Below are 20,031 nucleotides of genomic sequence, written 5' to 3'. Positions count from 1 at the left end.
AAAAAAATTAAGTTAAATTCGCCTTAACTACTTGAATGTTCATGATCGCCATTGTGGTAAAAACGAATGCAACTTGAAAAATCATCGGTGGATTACATTTTTCTTAGTAGTTTTCTTAAACTATTTATATTTAAAAAAAGCAGTTTTTGCTTGCCGGATAGAAAAAGTTTCTATTGAACTCAAGTCAACATAGCTCCTAGAATTTCAAGATAAAAAATAAAGTGACACAAATCATGGAGGCACAACTGAAGGACGAGAAAACAGATCACTTCGTTCAGAAACATTGGAAAACAGAGCAACTGAATTTTAACAATCAAAAAGCCGATCATTCAGTTCAAACCTTTGATTAACATATAAAAACTGGGAATTGGTCATTAACATTAGAAAAGTGACTGATTTTATGTTGTTGTTATTGCTGATGCCTCGTTGACTCTTGTCGACATTGGGTTCGTTTATTTCGATTAACGGAGAAAAATTGGTCTCCTCCATGGTCCAAGGTTATTGGCCCCTGATGGGATAGGCCCTCACTAGCGCGGGTTACTTGGACGTCGTTTTAACACTGGACTAGTCTGAATTGATATCTAGTTTTGTTGTGCAGTTGTGAGGTCAGCAATCTACGTCAAGCTAATCAATCTTATCAAGGGAGTTCAGATCTCCTACTCATTCAGGCTATGCGAGCTGAATGTTTTAAGCTGCATTAAGGGAATTGGCTCATAGCCTGAGGATACTGAGATCTGTCAGTCTGCCTAGACAGTTGAATGAATGATGAGCATCATTCGCCCCTAGATTGCAAACAAGGCAAGTATTAGCTAATTTTGGGTCAATCCTGTTTAGGTAGCTATTCAAGATGGGTGAGTATCCGGAGCACGGCTGTGCAAGTGCGTATCTAGCCTCACAACTGATTTGAAGAAAACAGATGTGTGAGGCCTATTTTGCATTGATCAAATAAAAGAACAGAATCAGCTCGTAATCTTCTTGTTCTTATTTTTCCCTCTTCCGTATTGTTTTCAGTATGATTCTGCTGTTTGATTTTAATGTTTAAAAAGTCAGCACGCTTCGGAAGATGGCTTCCGAGAAAAAACTAATAGACAAGCGTTTTATTTTGCACTCGGAAATTTAATTTCATTGTGTAAATGATCTATGCTCGTTATTATAACATAGCCATTTATAGTTCTAAAAGTTGTTTTGTTTGACAGTTTTTGACCAGTTGGTGTTGCTTAAACTTGGAGTTTAGGGGGTTGCGGCGTAGTTCATCACGCTACGACTGAATGCTTTATCCCTATCTCATACTTTGAGATGGTTTCTCTAGCCTAAATTCGTGCGCAAAAAATTGAGTGCATTGGTTCCAAATAAGAACATGCTATCGGTTTTGAGTTTTTTTGCTGTTTTCACTCGGCACCCTCCAATACCGATTTGGTTTCGAAATTTACTTCGGCATACCAAGAAGTAAAAAGAATTGCCATGTATTTTGTCTTCAAGTAAAAAAAACTGCCAGGTTTTCAGTAAGTCGTTTTTTGAGTTTGGTTAAGTTCATTGGTAGGCCAAACTCAATTAATTGTGGGCCCAAATTCGAATTGTTAAGTGATCAGCATAAATAATTAGCTTAACAATTTCCTATGGCTCAGGCCTGGACTCAGATATAGGTTCATATGTGTAGGCGAGAGAACAACTTTTCTCTCGCCTACACTTTTTTCTTGTGTTTAACTTTTCTAATGCTAGATTTTGTGCCTCTACTTGCAAAATGAATAAAGCTTTATAGATAGGATAAGAGCCAACGCTTGGTAAAATTTGTACTGTCTGAGTTATTTATTTCATCAAAAAGGACGCTGTGATTTGCTATGTGTCGAAGGCTGTTGTGAGATCCACTGCTACCAAAAGGGTTCTTTGGCGTAGTTTTAATGATTTTATTTTCCGCATGATCATGATTATAACAATTAAGTGCAGTCACCGTCGATCAAGCTTTCAAAAAGCCGTATTAATTGTCTGATAAATGTATCTCTCAGTGTTGCTCAGATAAGAATAGTTTTTCTACTAATTTGATGATATTAGTGCAATCAGGCGGAAGCTTTGTGATTTCTCCAGATCAATACCTGGTTTGAAGAAAAGAATTATGCATGATATTTGTGGTTTTATGGCTGTAATGATAGAGATGGTTGTAATTTGTGCCAGAAAATAAAGCCAAATGGTCCGAGATAGTAATGGAATGGGAAAGTTTGATCACGGGATAGGTCTTAACTTTTTATGATTCTTCGATGACTTACTATATATTAGCCTTGAGATGGTAATTTTGCTATTCTTAAAATTTCTAATATGGCGCATAACTGCTTTAGTTGTTTTGTCAAGATTTTGTTACAATTTAAACACATTAACACTTAAAAAAAAGGAAAACTAAAAGTCAATCAGGAAAAGTAGCAGACAGTAGAACAACAAATGCGCCAAGCAACTTTGAACAAAAATACCAAAAACTTTGAGTTCATTTAATTCTAATTCTGATTTGATAGGACTTCAGAATTGATTCGTGTTCAAAGGTACAAATCCGACGAGAAAAAAATTAAAAATCAAATGTCAAAAAAAACTTGAAAACTATGCAAAAACTAATGAGGTATTTTATCTGCACCACGAAGAATGCGATAAATACAACCGATCAAACAATCAAGAACAAAATTTTGAATCAATTTTGTTACTTCAACTAAGAAAAAAAAATGTTGAAAAGTGTTAAGGTTGATTTAAACTTTTCAAAAAATTCATATTAAAAATGAATCACTCCCAGCTAACAGCAAAAAAAATTAATCGAAAAGAACAATTCGGAAAACAAGCCGAATAAATCAAAGACGACCTCTTCCAGCGCTGAAATTCGACCGAAAAAGTTTGACACAGAAGAAAATATTCTAAAAAAAACTCTTAACAGGAACCCAAATTCCATTCCTAATATGCAAATACTACGCACTACACTAGCCAAGGTGCTATTGACATGACTTCCATTTCATTTTGTCCATTCTGTGAAGAAAGTTGCTTACGGGAAAAAAGGTCTAGTACCCGATTGCAATAACCTTGTTTCTCGCAAGGGTAAACAAGTTCTTAATTTAATCTTCTTAGACGCGCAATTTGGGTAGTTTAAGTCTCAAAACCACGATGAAATCCCTACTCCGCTTCAAAACATCTACTACTAGCTACGAGAGTCGATTTCTTGCGAACGTAAGCCACAACACGAGAGGAACTTCACATTCGCACAAGTAAAAAAAACAGGTGTAGGTTAACTATATTGATGAAACAAGAATAACTATTCAAAATGAGAATTGGAAGATCTAAAGCAGGAAAGAACAAAATACTATCAAATAATGAGAAATCTTGAATTTCTAATATATGTATGAAATTTTTGAAGCATTTTTAACAGAGCACCACAAAAATGATACCAGTCAATATTAAAAACCGCTCACAATCAATCCGAACTACCGATCATTCAATAAAGAGACTCCAAGAAAACTATCTAGTTTCTGATATGAAATTTGAGGATTGGAATATGCTCTTTTCTGCCTTCAAATCCGAACAATTTTTTGGTCGTCTGAATTTAGATAATTCTTTCATTGGTTGGGAAAATGAAAATCGTAATACTTGCGCAAGTGTTTGCTTGAAAAAATGTAAATACTGAGTCAGATAAGAGTTCATCTATAGGTCTAAAAAATTCAGAAACTTAGAGCAGAAAAATCTACAGGCAGAAAAGATTATTTTATTTTGTACGGCAATAAAATTGGTTCCAATAAAATTGGTTTGTATTGGCTGCAAAAAAAATGAACTTCGAAGAGAATTAAGCTGATGAGCACAAATCAAATCAAAAAATTACAGACAAGCGTCAATCAAATTTCAGAGAAAAAATTTACTTCAACAAATTTTAAGCAAGTAATAAGAGAAAGAAAAACTGATGACTAAAACTATAGTTTATTTCCAAATTTATTGCAGTATTTCTGTTAATTAAACAGCCTCAATAGCTGTATTTTGATGGTCATTTTGCAAATCCTCCAAATGTCCAGGCGAAGTCAGAGATCTAGAAAAAAACAAGGCCAATCAAAATTAAGGCGTCCATAATTCTATTATAGAAGGTAATGCTTTCTAGCGCTTACCAAACAATGAAAACCTCGACAAGAGACCTTGAATTAAACTAATTGGTCTAAAAGACTGTCTCCTTATGATTTTTAGGAAAAATATTAGAATTCAACTTACAAATTAACGTTAGAAACATAGTCCAGAATCCATGACAAATTGTCTTGAGAGACACCGTGCGATTGCAGGATGTCAAATAAGAAGTCAGAATTATCGAAACTAAAGATAACTTCGTCATTTAGATCATTATCGTAGAACAGCATCAGACTGTCAGAGATTCCCAAGGTGGACGCCATCTCCTCGACTTTCTTGAACCCTGCTCGAAAACTTGGCCCTGCTCCTAAAATAAATTCAAAGTCAGACGCGGGACAAATTGACCCACATTCACAGAAAACAACAAATAACAGAAGGGAGATTTTTAAGCTAGATATTATTTAACGGTTATTTAAAAATTATCCTCACATTATCCAGCCGCGTAGCACAGCAATCTGTAAATGGCATTTGCGTGAAAACATTTGACAAACAGAACTCTTTGCTTTGCTCCAAAAACTAATAAAAACACAAGAAAAGTCAACGTAACAAGGGTGGAGATCTTGCCAAAAAAATATAAGGGTGAGATCTTGCAAAAATTTGTGCAGCATATTCAACTGATTTGTGCAAAAGTAAAACAAACATTGCAAACAGAAGGTTGGAAAAGCGTAAAAGAACAAGAAAAAAAGACTCTGATTTGAAATTTTTGAACAATTTTTTAACTTCCAAAGAATTAAATATAAGAGCTTTAAGCTCTTTGACTTTCAAGAACAATTATTGATTGACCTTTTTTGATTAAATTAACCCAAATTAAGAAAATTGGATCAATGGGAAAATTTTTAATTCCGCTGGGAAATCTTAACATTAAAACAGTTTTCTTTTAAAACTAAAAACCATTCACGCTATTTTTTTCGCGCCATTTCCGCTTTCGTGATTAGAGACCGCAATTTCGCTAACTTTTAGAACATGAACTTGAATTGAACTCTAGAATTGCATATATATCTAAATGCATTCATAAATTTAGATACATTTACACTTCGTTCTTTTACACTTAATAACGAAAACGGGGACCGACCTTATACCAGACCGACCTTTTACCAGAAAAATTATATTATGGACCTTTTACCAGACTCGATAAACAAATTTGATTGACAGATGTAATGACGCCGTTTAGTCTGGTTAAAGACAATGCTTTCACGGTTTTTCAACAAAGTTTTGTTTGTTCTGGCCGCTTCCTTTTCAAATCTTACATTAACTTTAACTTATACTAATAGAGTTATTGCATTGTGGTCTGGTAAAAGGTCGGTCTGGTAAAAAGACTTAGCCCCAACGAAAACAAAATAGCTCATGCATTAAGTTACCAGCAGCTAAACCAAATCTTCAAACAAAATAGCAATTACAAGCTTTTTTTATAAGATTCCTTCTTTTACCCTTAATAACAAAAATAAAACAACCCATGCTTTAAGATACTGGCAGCTAAACTAACACTTCAAGCAAAAAAATTTAGCAATTACAATGCTATTCAAAATAATAAAAAAAACCCGCCTGCAAATAATCACAAGATAACTTAAAGCTATTTGTCCATTTCAAATTAACGTAGTTCACGCTTCGTCTTCAGGTCTGCGCAACTTGTTTTCTGCAAAACTTCTTCATGCTACCAAACTAATGCCTTTATAACTTTGTCGACAGAAACCATGACATGTTTAAGCAAACAACTGATCTTTTAGTCACCATTTCACCAAAAAAAAATTAATTCAGAGTGACAAAAAAGTACGACACAAAAATTTATTGGAAAAAGATTAAGTCTTTTTTACTCACTGTAATGACGAAATATTCGATTCAATCATCAAAACAAAATTTCAAAAACCTCAGATCAAAAAAAAACTTTATTTTTCCAAATCACCAATTTTCGAAAAAAAGAGTAAAAATCAATTGCGTGCGCCATTATAGGAACGCAACTACTGCATTTTCAATCACAAAAAAACATAAATCATAAGAAGAGCTTTGTCAACTGAACTGACAAAAAAATAAGCGAGAAACAAAAGGCCAAAGAGTAAAAAAAACTTTTTGCAAAATTCGAACCCGGGACCTTTGTCAGCACCGCCAAAGATAGCTTCTAGACCACATGTGTAGAATTAAACTTGAAAACACAACTTGAATTTATTCAGTGATCAGTGATTTTGCTAGACAAGTTGTTTACACGATAAAAAGTATGTTCCGGTTTAGTGAGCAACAAAAATTCAGATGAAAATTTTCCCTCTGCTGGGATATCTATTCATTAAAATCCATCCAAAGACCCTCCCGCAAATAATCACAAGAAAACTAAAGGCTATTTCAATTTAACATCGTCCACATATCGCCTTCAGGTCTGCAAAAACCCTTCACGCAACCTAACGAATGGCTAACTTTGTCGACAGAAACAATAACATGTTAAAGCAACCAACTAATCTTCAGTCACCATATCACAAAAACAATTGATTCAGAGTGCCAAAAAAGAACCATATAAAAATTTATCAAAAGAGAATATGTCTTTTTTAGTCACTGTAATGACGAAATATCCGGTTCAATCATGAAAACAAAGTTTTGAACTATTTAGAAAAGAAAAATTGAAATTGTAACCTTGTGACTGGGAGGAAGGTAACAAAAAAACTTTAAAACCTTTTAAAAATCACCTGAAAAAACTTTACTTTTCAAAATTAACCTTTTTCGTAAAAAGTCAATTGCCTGCACCATTATAGGAACGCAACTGAAGCATTTTCCATTACAAAAAAATATATATCATAAGAAAATCCGTGCTGTGCCAACTGAACTGACAAAAAGTAAGCAGAGAAACAGAAGGCCGAAGTGTAAAAAGTCTTGGCTAGATTCGAATGCGGGACCTTTTTCAACACCGCCAAAGATATCTTTTAGACCAAATGTTTAGAATAAAAATTCAACTTGAATTTATTCAATGATCACTGCTAGACAAAACGTTTACAGGATAAAAAAAGTATGTTCCGGCTTACTAAGCAACAAAAAGGTTACTTGGAAAAATTATATGAACTGAATGAAAACTAATTGACTAAGAAAAACTAAATTTCAAAATCGAAACTAAAAGGAATGTGCCCGCCAAATTTCAAGAATATTTTGTTGGACGTTTTTGTTAAAATTACAACATAATCCAGATAAAAACTTATTCTGCTTGGATATCTTAAATTTCAATTTTTTGCTCTATTTAAGGTTTCATAGTTGGAGCGCGTAATGTAATTTGCGTTGGATTAGTAAATGAATATGAATTTAGGCTAATATGTGCAAAAAAATTATGGCATTCATAAATGAATTATTAAAACTACGAAAGTAATTCTTTACTTACTACAGCATTCTAAAACTTTCAGCTGAAAAACACTAACTCGACCTATATACGGTCATTGACACTTGATATAATCTACGGTCGGTCGCATCTAAGCTGACAAAAAATAAATATGCGAACAAAAGTTATACTTTCTACATTTTAATTTACATTAAGTACAGATCAGAACAGGACTTTCATAGTCCAAAGCATGGACGGTATCTCTGCACCAGAATCATACGGTTAACTAAGTTTGAGTATAGATGAAGCTATCAACTATTTCGGTAGTTTTCTCAGACAAGAGACAAGCTCTAACCTAAAAAAAAGATAACCCGATTTGACAACGATTGCTAAGCACAAACCGAAACACAGAGGTGAAGCTGAAAAATCGCAAACACGAGCGAAAAAGCGGCAAAAATTCAGAAGCTTTAAAAGGCGGTGGCCAGACACTAAGCAGAATGGTCTGAAAGCAGAATGGGTCCAAGATCAGAAAAACAGAAAAATTTTAGTTTTGATTAGCTAATCGGTAAATTAAAGATAAAACTTGTCAATATTACAAGAGAAACAAAAACTTAATGCATAAATTGAATAAATTACTCGAGACTTTTCAAAAAACTCAATAAAAAAACTCGATGACTTTATTCAATTCATGAATAAATTATTCATTTTCTTGGTATTATTGACGATGCTTAAAACTTTTTTTTATCAATTAGCCCGTATAAATTAAAAAAAGAAAATTTTTTTCTGGTTTTATGCTCTTTGAACCATTCAGCTTATTGCTCCGCCTTCTTAAAATGCATCAAACATAAAATTTTGCATTTAAAAATTTGGAACTAAAGGCAACCAACTTTGCATTTAATAAATTAGAATGTACTAAACCAAATCGCGTATAATTTATCCATTGCAAAAATCTCGAAGCATAGTGAGCTGGAAAATTTCTGATATACGATTTAAATTATCAATTTTTACTAGGAAACAATTAGTTTTTCGGTTTAATTGATGGAGTAATAAAGCCTCAATTTATTACTAATCAAATGTCAAACTCAATGGAATTATAATGCTAATGCAGCCTACTCATTCAACAGTGCCATCAAAAGTAGCACTTTTATTTGCAACTTGGGTGGGAAAAAAAACCTGCATCTTATTATCGTACTAAACTTCGTTCTTGTAAACAAGAGGTGAAGCTGTACTTCTCAAAGACAAGAGAGAAAACTGCATAAACATCTCAAAAAAGGACAAAAGAGACAACTAGGGAAAGAAAAAGCAACAATAAAAACTTTCTATGAGCCAAAATGAAACCACTAAATTGGCCACTTTTATCTCTGACTTAGGTTGGAAAAATGGACTTCGTAAACTAACACAATGCTTCGCAAAGACAAACTTCTAGCTGACAAGTTCGTCCCGAACTTCGCAGAACTAACAGCACCGTGTTAATTCCCATTAATTTTTAAGAGACTTTTGTATCCAACCCTTTTTCGTCTAAACTTTATCTGATTCCAGAAAAATGCGTTTAAAATTTCCGATTTTATTTGCCGTGGAGCGAATAATTTAAATCAGCTTTGTATGAACAGATGCCATAAAAAGATGAACCAAATATGCTATCACCTACCTGTTGAATCTGCTTTATAATCCTTTTCAGCTACTGCAATGCAGTGGTTTGCTTCTTGCTGGTCAGGAGGCAATTTTTTATTGGATTTTGAGCTGCAAGGCACATCATTTTGCGAGTCGCGAGGAGTATCTTTGACAGTTCGGTACGAGTAGTAATGATTATTTTTTACTTCGATTTGTAAGTTTTTTCCCACGCTGAACGTAAAATTGTCATCTTTTATTTCATTCACGTTGTTATTGACATCGTGAAGCTGTCTGGAATCGATACTTGGGTAGTTGTTGATATTCTTCGCTCGTGGTTGCAGCTGCGGATGATTTTGGACGATTGCCGACGCTACTGACTTTGTGTAATGAGAAAATGCGTTACTTGGCTCCGTTTTGCTTTTGATTCTCGGATGGACAAACAAGAATCCATCATTTAAATGGCGACTTATTGATTCATCCTTTGGAATTGTATTCAATACGTCAAAAAACCTGTGACGTGGTGTGTAATTTGAATCAGATTTTTCGTAAACACACATTCTCAAAGTGAAAATGTCTTTAGACTTACTTTCGACAAGACATGGTACAGGTGGGAGTCCCTCTGAAACTAAATAATTCAGCATATCTTTAAATTGAGACTGTTTTGCAGGCGACGATCCGATCGATTTCCTGTAGCAACTCTGAGTGAAATAACAAATAGGGTAGAAATCCTTTACCGAGAGAGGGTCTGGATCATTGACCATATGGCTACTATGTAACCGAACAAACAATCCCAGATCTGGTAATTTCACATTGAAGAAACTAGGTTCAAATTTTTCCACGATCGTTCCGCGGTAGAAATTTCCTTTGTACAAAGCAAAAACATGCGGTTTTTTTTTATCTTCGAAGAAGTCGATTGCAACCAATTTTCGGGCAGCTTGATCAATTTGATGTAGTTTTTTGTTTATTTCTGCCAAATCTTCAAGACTTCCAATATATCCGCAAATATATTGGAGAGATTGGACACGGACAATTTTAACATAACAAGTATCGTTGATTGCAGGTTCACGATTCATCTAAAAAAAAAATTGAATGACATACATGGAAACTCCATACTCAGCCATCATGGATTGCATGAACAAAAATATCTAGCTGTGCAAGTTAACTATGAATGTACCGACCAAATAAATCAATAAATATAGATTTTAATATCGCCGACAAAGTTGCACTTCGCATACACAAGCATAACATTTCGCATACACAAGCGTAATATTTCGCGCGTTAAATGTCTCAAATTGGCCAAAATGGCAACTTTTAAACCCCCACATAACTTTACGAAAAACGATCAGGACAATAATACTTTTTGAATGATATATAAAAATCCCGTCAAATATGGCTAGCTAAAAAGTTGAAATTTGTCTTTCGAAAAAAAACACCCCGAGCACAAATACTCTGTTAATATCTGTGTTAATATCCTAAGCATTGCCTGTACTTAATAGCTGGTTATTGATCTAAATGAACACTTTAAAAATGAACACATTTATTCGCAACAATATTTGTGTCGCAACAATATTTGCGACTTAGGTTGGAAAAAAGATAGTTCATACTATAACACAAGCTCTGATTGTGTAAAAAATGTCAATAAGCTCAATAACCCCAAAACAAAAAAAATATCATATTTTGAAGACTTTTCAACTTTCGAATTTATGAAAAAAAATGTACATCACGTTCAAGCTCTTTCAATCTTTCAATTTCGAGAATCGTTCATGATGGAAACTTTTTTCATTCAGCTAATCCAATTTGAGAAAACGGAGACAACAATTTAAATTTATATTCCGCTGGGAAATCTAATATAAATTCCTAAATGGAGAGCGCAATTTGCCCAACTTTTGGCACATGAACCTGAACTGAACTGAAAAAGTGCACATAATCAAAAGCAGGCGCGGATCTAGGATTATCACGAGCGGGGGGGGGGCAAATTACTAAAAAGACCCTCTTTTGGCAATTTCTCTACACCGTAGGCAAATTATAAAAAAAACCCGAAAAAGGCTTTTTTAGGCACTGTTTGGAAAAACTTGACAAAAAAACTGTGCAGGCGTCATACCTCGCCTTTAGAAAAATTTTAGAATTAAGGCCAATAGGGAAAATCTAAAATAAGTAAAAGGGGAGCCTTTGGATCAGCAATGAGTCTAATTTCTGAGGAGGGGCGTTCGCTTCCACCCCTCCCCAAATCCGCTGGTGATTAAAAGCATTCATATATTCATTAAAATGAACGATGAACTTCTGTAGTTATTAGAGCATTGGAAACTTTTCCTGAAGAAAAAAAACAAACAAAAAATCATCAAGGCCTATATAAGTGAAACTCCCTTCGTTCTTTTACAACTAAAAATTCAAAAAATCAAGAAATTACTGACAATTTTTTTAACTCTTCAAGAATCGAAAAAAACACGTTAAAGCTGTTTAAACTTTAAAAAACTGAGCATCCAGGTATTTTTTTGATTCCGCTTCGAAATGCAATATTAAAGGTCCACTTTCGAAACTACATGATATTCAAGTTTTTTCCGCCAGTTGAATTTTTGTTATTCGAACGCGCTATTTGCCTTTCTCTTCAAGCAAATGAATTTGAATTGAGCTGGTATTGATAAACTGACTAATTAACTGTTACTTTTTGACACCAAGTCTGCCAAGTCACTCATGTTCCTTTTCTCGTTCATTCTTCAACAACCACTGCTCTCTATCCTAACTTTTAGGTCACCTAGTTGCACTGATATTGAATTTGACTCCAGATTTTTAGTTCTTTAAGCTAACAATTAGCAGCCGTATATTTAAAACTCGCGTCTTTCAGAGCAAATTTGGCAAATTTCTAGCCTGATATATGCAGTTTGTGGCGACGAGGTACAAAAAGATCTTGCTCAGGGCTGTGATGGGCGAACTTAATTTCCAAGATGCTTAGATTACTCCTCCCGAGAGACCAAAACTGAACAAATAATTCTCAAAGCTAAGGCGAGTAGTTTGGATACTGTGCAAATAAACAAAAGAAATTCAAATACAGAGGAGAGGCCGAGCCTCCGACAACTTGCGATGCAGAAAATTTAAATAAAAAATCGGAAAAAATTGAAAATTCTGTATCACGGATTTTCTGAGTTTTTTTTAATCATCTATCAGCAATTAAATAAAAAAAAATCTACAAGCAACAATTTTAGATCAGTTTCAACTATCTGGGCTGCAGTACATTAAATTGCTCATAAGCCAAGCGATGAAAGCTTGTGTAAATCGCACAAAGATGGAAAAAAATCCAAAAACCAATATTTCTATAAAAAAAAAACATTTTTAATCACAACTACATATCTTTTTTGAACCAAAAACGAATTAGCGTATAAAATCATTCAATTTATAAAAAGTAAAAAATCGAAACTTAATTTGAAAAAAAAATTTTCCCAAAAAACTTTCCGAAAATATCTTAATCTGAAACTTATTTTTGATTGGTTCAAAAGTGCCCAGAAAAAGCTCGATTAAAACTAAGATCAAAAAACGATGTTGCTATTCTATTTTAAAACATTTAAGCTATGCAAAATCAAAGCAAACATTTTTTCGGAAAAACAGCACAAATCAACTCAAGATGACTGTTCAAAACAAAAAATTCTTCTAGAGTTTTGACCAAATTAATTGCAAAATTATTTTACTACTGTTTTTAGATTTAATAGCACTTAATACTTGCTTAATCTCAGACACGTCAAAATAAACGGATACACTCCCAAATAATTTAAGCTTAAGCAACAAAAACAAAGAAAAACAATCAGCTGTTGACGAAGAACTTGATACACAAAAAACTAGGCGAAAAACTCACGAGCACAATTACCTCACCAGAAAAAAAACATGAAAACTAAAGCCGGTTACACAACTAAAATTTAAAAATGTTTTGACCAGAGTTGTTCAACAAACTAAAAAGTCAACTAACTAAAAGCTGAAATCTTTTTCTTGTTTATTAAATTTAATTGACGTTTTTGGAGGGTCTGTGACGTTGGCTTCCAGTTTTTAACAATTCTTGTGCGATCTCAATCATTGTCATATAATATCCACGAAACAAAAGAAGACAACCATTGGGAAAATAAGCCGACAGAATTAAGGCCGGACAACCTGCAGCGCCGAAAATCAACCAAAAATTTTTGGTACCGAAACAAAAGTATTTTACAAGAACTCTCAATTTGTTCTCAAGCGACATAAGCTCATAAAACACTGACCAAGATATTGCCTCATCGGTGGATATTGAACAGTTGAGATTGATTACCGTTTGCCCATTCTCTGTACAAAGTTAAGTTATTTACGGGAAAAAAAGTACCCGTTTGCATTGCCCTTGCGTATCGCAGGGGTAAAACTCACAAGGAAACCGGAGATTATTCCGACCTTAATAAGTTATGAAAAATAACATAATATTTCTATAACATAATATTTCTATAACTTTTGTAAAAATTCCAGTTACTTTTCTATAGTTAAAGCAAAAGAATTAAGTGAAAAATGCCAAGTCATAAAAGCTAAAATAGCGTCAAATCACAAGGAGAATGAAATTTGGAAATCAGTCTATATTCAAATTGCGAAATTTTATATTGATACTAAAGATATTCGGACCAGTTTTCCTCGACAATGAGACACTTGTCGCGAGGCAGAGCCTCACAATCCTGAAATTACTTCCTTGCAATTTTCTTTCAATTCCAATTTTGATTATTCAATTAGATTATAATCTACAACTATTCATAACAGCAGAATAGTAGTTTTCAAAACAGTAGAGTTATATAGGAGGTGCACTCTCTCTCAATCCTCTGTGCAACAAAACTTCGTCTTGATTAAAAGGGCTTTAATATGACATCATAATTGACCGCATATGAGCTTTCCTTCAGATGCCTAACAACAGGGGTAGCAAAACCAAGCCAAACCATTTTTTCTTCCCATAGCACTTAGCTGAATTTAAGCGGGTGTAGTTGCAACAACGAACCCCAACAAGAGGACAATTGTAAAGCTGTAACAAAGGTTGAGATAATGTTAGTCAGAAAATTTTAGGTAGCCATAGACCCAAACGAAAAAAAAACATTGAATACTTTTATTTAGAATGTTATCGAGATCATCGCCAAATGTCAAACTGATACACAGAGCGGGAGCTTTTCAACGCTTCCGATACAAAACAAAGTTGGCATAGTAAATTTTCAGACAAAATCAGACGGAAGCAATTAAATCGAAGAATGTTTAATGATTCAAAAACACTAGAAAACATCCTAAACTTGTCTCGAAAGATCTTCATTTTGAAGGAAGTAACAATCACCGTCGCCAAATAAGCATTCACAATCAATTGCTGATTGTCTACCTGGCAGACAATACTTGAGTAGACGCCATATCGGCCGAAAACAGAATGATGTCATAGAAAAATTTGAGCTAAAAAATTTTGAAATTCAAAGTTTATTCACCCTATTCTCTGGAACAAACAAAAGCCGAACAACCAACATTTTAATTTAATTTAAACGACGCAAAAAGAGATAACTAAGTCAGTATTGCAGATATGTATTCAATTCAGCATAAAAGCATAAGAAATCAGAGTTGGCAAACTTAAAAACTACGACTTTCAATTATTGCTGAAAGTGCTAAATGAAAAAATAAAGAATTGCCATGCTGTGGACAGAAAACCGACAGAAAAAAGCAGACAAAGAGTAGTCTAAAAGATTCAAATTTAAAAAACTCCACGCATCGAAAAAAAAACAAGGTCCGACCGTGGTTCGAACTTAGCCCTTATGTTCCGAAGGCGAGTGTTCTACCGCTAGACCAAATGGGAAGAGACCTGAAAAGTGTATGAATTCCATAATTGAGCAACGTATACATACCTACATCGATACATGATGGAAAAGAAACCAAGGTTCGACCGTGATTCGAACGAGACCTAACGTCTGTAAGAAAAGTTGTTTAGAGGAAAAACTCGAAAAGAAAGAAACTGAACCAAATACTGGACATTCGAATTAGGAAATACAAGCAGTGATGACCATTTATTGAGTCGAATAAACATTTAATTGATCCGTGAAATAAGCATTCGTTTAAATACCTAATGCTTTATAGGAAAATCGTTTAAACGATTTCTTTCTTTAAAAATCGAAATATCACGAATTTATGATGAAAACTCGTGAGCCTCGCTTTTTTGGAATCTTATATAGAGACAAGTCTAAAGACCACTGTAATGAAACTAATTATCACACGTTGTATGGACGAGGTAGCGTGATAAGAGAGCGCAAAAATTTAATTATTGCACCAATTGATTATTGCTTAAAAAAATGATTGTTCTTAAAAAACTCGATTGTAGCTGATGAGGGACAAGTTGATTGAAATTTTTAAAGGATCCTTTAACAATGTGTTTACCTGTTAATGATTTCGAACTCATTTGAAACTCATTTGAACGGTCATCACTGTATATAAGATATTGTAATCCGTTCCATTTTATTATGATAAACAGGTGCAACGTTCAGTTCTTAATAATAAGTGGCACTAGCACCAGCTGTTTATTACTGACCTGTAGAAAAACTATTATATTTAAAAATAGTATGTTCCTGGTTATAAAACAGTTGTTCTCCGAGTGTAACCAATTTGTTGGTGTGTCGTGTCTACTCTGCACTAATTTTTCTGATGAGTGTCTTAATTCCGAATGGGTTTGAATTTCTCAGAAATTATGTGAGTTAAGTCATATAATAGTTTCAGTAAAAACATCGCATAAAAATGACCAGACGTAAACAAAAAGATCTTGAGATGTTATGGTAATAAATCAAAGAAACACCAGAATAAAGCATTTGAATTAAAAACTTATTTTATCGTTTAGATTCAGTTGACTCTCAGATGGCAACGGTAAAGCTATCAGGTTAGTTACGCAATTAAAACTACATACACTTAAAACTGCATAAAAAGCTCTTACTAAACCACTCGTTGGTAGTTTTCGCAAAAACTAATGTTTTCGTCTAGCACTTATCATAGTGATGAAGATTTAACTGAACCTCCAGATTTGTATATCTGTGAAAAATACCAAAGGCAAGACCAGGAACATCTGCAGAAGGCTGAAACGTGTCAAGCATTGCATATTTGCGAAAAGTTTATCAGGATAAAAGAACAGCACATAAACGAATTAGGCGACAAAAAATGTGACTTGTCTCATGAGTTTCTGGCGAAAGATGTCATGATTTTGAATTCGTTTGGAATTTCCGCGAACCACCACCCGAACACTATCACACTCATATCTGACGTCCTTTTCCCCACCGATCACATGAGGCCTCGATCCAAAATACCAGGTACGTGTCAAAATTATAATACATCCGCGCAGTGCCTCAGCAGTTGCTCAAGTTTGCATATCTGTGCCAGGCTTGGATCCATTAGAGGATGCAAAAACCAGAAAAACAAATGCTCAATGGCACATACTCTACTTAATGACAGAGAAAAACAGAAACTAACAAGTGCAGGTTTTTACACGGAATCAAAGCATTCTTTTAAATTGTACCTCAAATTGTTGAAGCAAAGAAATAACCCGACTCCAGGATTCAAACCGAGGGATCCAGTCATAAATCGGAGAAACATCACAGAAGCAAAACCAGAAGAGTATTACCCCAAACCTATTTTTATTTGTACAAGTTTCTTGTCAGGTAGTTGCCCAGATGAAAACAAATGCAAAGATATTCATTTAAAATGCCTCTTTGCGTGGCAATACAAATGCGAAGGTTACGAGTGGGAGCCTTTTGAAACATACGAAAGCGAAGCTTTGGAAGCCAAATACACAATGCCCGAAATTGATTCTGGGATTTTAGACGGAGAGGAGTTTAAAATTCTGTATTATTTCAATGAAATGCGAGCAAAGATTTATTACGCGGCTAAAATCTACACAATAGCAAAGATAAGGCGCGTCGAACCTAGAGGCATGCAGTGGAACTTCTTTTATAGATTTCGATCTCCAAATCCGTGGCGAATTTTTAAGAAAATTCACGGAAGTGGTATCAACTCCCAAGATTTAGATAAAAAATTTCAATTGCTCGAAGAAAATGAAAGCTGTGCGGTTGAGTTCACTATCAAAAACATGGATCGCAAATCTAAAATTACAGTTTACATGGTCAAATGTTTTGGAGACGAGTTGATTTTTCAAATGAGCTCGCACAGCTTTAAAACTCAAATTATCAAGAGGAGGCCACATTGGTCTAAGCCCAGTATCGAAGAATACTTGAAAATTCAACCTAAATTAACATATCCGACGGACATGTCAAATCAAAGCCCAGTTTCAGAAGTCGACAATGAAGGGAATTGTCTATTTCACCTCGAAAAGCCATGCAAACGGGAATCATGCAAAATGTATGGTTACAAAGATCTTGACTTCTTATGGGTTTTGCGAAAAAGCGATAGTTCAAACTGGCAAAACGTTCCCAAAGAAACCTGCGTGTGGTTAGACCGTAACTTGCGAGACGTTCAAATTTATGAAGTAACTCTTGCACTTAACGAAGCTTCACGTGCTGATAATTCTGAATTTCCTTTCACAGATGTTTCCGAACAATTGATTGGATTAAATTTAGGCGATATGAGCCGTGAGAGCTCTAAGGACGTCTTTTCTGTCATTTTCGACAAAGGACACTTGTTTCGTTGTAAAGTCGAAGGTACTACTAATACCTGTGACACTTTGCTGCGTAGACTGAATTATTCAAGCTCTCCTTGGCAATGGTACTGGGAAGATCATCTTCAAATCAACGCGCCAAACATTCCACCGGCGATTCCAAAAATTCTTAAATTATACGGATACAGCCCAAAACCAAAATGGGTTCCCTATGGGAAGGTCGGATGTAAAAACATATTATCATATACTTCATCAAAGATAATCGAACATCAGTTCCTGAAGAATCATACAGGCAAATTTACCATAGCAGTTGGCGATGCAGCTCATGAAATAGACTTCAAAACATTTCAGCAGATAAATTTGAAAACTAAGAAATCTCGACGGGTTTTAAGACGACCAGAAGTTCGAGACTTAAAAATTGCCAGCCAGAATTTACTGGCTTCAAATGTGCGAGAAATTTCTACGCAAAACTTATCAAAGAAATTCCGGCAAATTCACTCAGGCAAAAATTTTCAAATACTGAAAGAAATATTTGACCCATTGGAAGGCTACTGTAAGTCGTATTTTCCGTTCGAGGATGATGAGCTGAAACAAAAATACAATGAATGCCGGGAAAGAATTATCGAAACGCGGCAGCTGGAAAACTTGAATGAAACAATTCTTCTCATGGACATACCAGTTTTTCAAATCAATGAGGGCCAACATAAATTCCGTGAAGCTGTTTCGGAATGTTTTAAAAAAGGTGCTCAGTTTAAGACAACACTGGTTGCTCGAAAAACGTCCCAACAGAACGACGTGTGGATTAATCAAATAGGGTTGCACAATAGATCGTTCCGTTACCTGAAACGCACCGTCCCACCAAGGATTCTAGTATCAATCAGTCGCAATATTAGGCCACGACGGCCGCGATCCAAGGTTCCAGTCGTTCGTAGCTACAACGCTATCGACCCAAACTTCTATGCAGTTGTGGTTGCTTTGGTATGCGCGGGTAAAATAGACCAAGCAACACTTTCTATAACTCACAGAATAAATGATAACGAACCAGGTACTTCCGATTCATACGTTGACAATGTTGAAAACCCTACTCGAGTTGTAGTAACGAAATATGATCAAATTTTGCCCTTGTTCGTTGTAAGGCTGGAAAAAATTGGAACACCCGCGTGACGGAAAGGCCCATTTTAATTGACCCCCATAAAAAATAAACACCCCAGAAGACAAGAAGTCAAAGGTATCATCAGCCAAGACTACTTCAACGCTTAAAAAAGTGAAAGAGTTCATCACTATTAAAGAGCAATCTAATCCAGTCTAGACGCATACAAATACCTGGCTTGCATTCCGTTTTCATAAATTGATTTGTATATATTCACGATTACTCTTACCGATGCTTTTAAGGCTGTATTATTTTTGAAATGCATAAATTATAAACAAGAAAATTGCCTTCAACCGTGGTTTATTTTTCAACTTTCCCAAATATCAACTGGAGGCTTAAATTTCATGAAAATGCCAATAACTCACAAAGAAAGATCATGAAATTGAGTAATTCTTCAAAAACGTTTTCAAATTCATCATATTTCAGGACTTGATGGGAAAATTTTAGGCTTAAGTCCCTAACTTTACGATTCGACTTGAAGTCCCGCCGGCTTGATGTCCGGCACCCAATTAATGTACGTTTAAATTTATTTGTGCTGTTAAGTCTAAATTTGATTAATTAATTCTTGTAGTAAATTCATCACATTTTAACCATTTATTTACTTCAATTTACTAAATAATTTTAATGCAACTGTAACAGTCGCCTGCTTCGGTCAAATATGAGGCTTAAGAAAAATAGGCCCTATAACCATTGGCTCAAGAGTCAGGGACACTATCTCTTGTGTTTTTCTACCTCAAAAACGGTCGGAGCCAATTCGGTTCGCTTGCGACATGAGACTAGAACCCTTTACAGCTTAAAGGCTCCTACCAAAATATCCCCCCACTCTAGAAAATAAGAACGTTCCCATACTTAGGTCTCGAAAGCCAAATAATCAATGCCCGAAATTGATTCTGGGATTTTAGACGGAGAGGAGTTTAAAATTCTGTATTATTTCAATGAAATGCGAGCAAAGATTTATTACGCGGCTAAAATCTACACAATAGCAAAGATAAGGCGCGTCGAACCTAGAGGCATGCAGTGGAACTTCTTTTATAGATTTCGATCTCCAAATCCGTGGCGAATTTTAAAGAAAATTCACGGAAGTGGTATCAACTCCCAAGATTTAGATAAAACATTTCAATTGCTCGAAGAAAATGAAAGCTGTGCGGTTGAGTTCACTATCAAAAACATGGATCGCAAATCTAAAATTACAGTTTACATGGTCAAATGTTTTGGAGACGAGTTGATTTTTCAAATGAGCTCGCA

General features: G+C 34.7%; 2 protein-coding genes across 2 annotated transcripts in view; both read right to left on the bottom strand.

Moving 5' to 3' along the window:
* The window catches only part of LOC134850986 (DNA replication licensing factor mcm5-like), an 85,427-nt gene that overhangs the window by 12,381 nt on the left and 53,015 nt on the right, over positions 1 to 20,031 (bottom strand). The window lies entirely within an intron of this gene.
* Positions 3,680 to 10,109, bottom strand: LOC134851372 (uncharacterized). Its single transcript, XM_063867427.1, has 3 exons — positions 9,066 to 10,109; positions 4,219 to 4,438; positions 3,680 to 4,042 (listed from the first exon to the last, which is right to left on the bottom strand). The coding sequence occupies exons 1-3, from the start codon at positions 10,099 to 10,101 to the stop codon at positions 3,970 to 3,972; spliced, it is 1,329 nt and encodes a 442-aa protein (XP_063723497.1). The 5' UTR covers positions 10,102 to 10,109; the 3' UTR covers positions 3,680 to 3,969.

The sequence above is a fragment of the Symsagittifera roscoffensis genome, chromosome 7 (genome assembly GCF_963678635.1).
Source record: "Symsagittifera roscoffensis chromosome 7, txSymRosc1.1, whole genome shotgun sequence".
Taxonomy (NCBI): Eukaryota; Metazoa; Xenacoelomorpha; order Acoela; family Convolutidae; genus Symsagittifera; species Symsagittifera roscoffensis.
The sequence above is the reverse complement of the archived record's forward strand: the minus strand, read 5'-3'. Positions and strand labels throughout refer to the sequence as shown.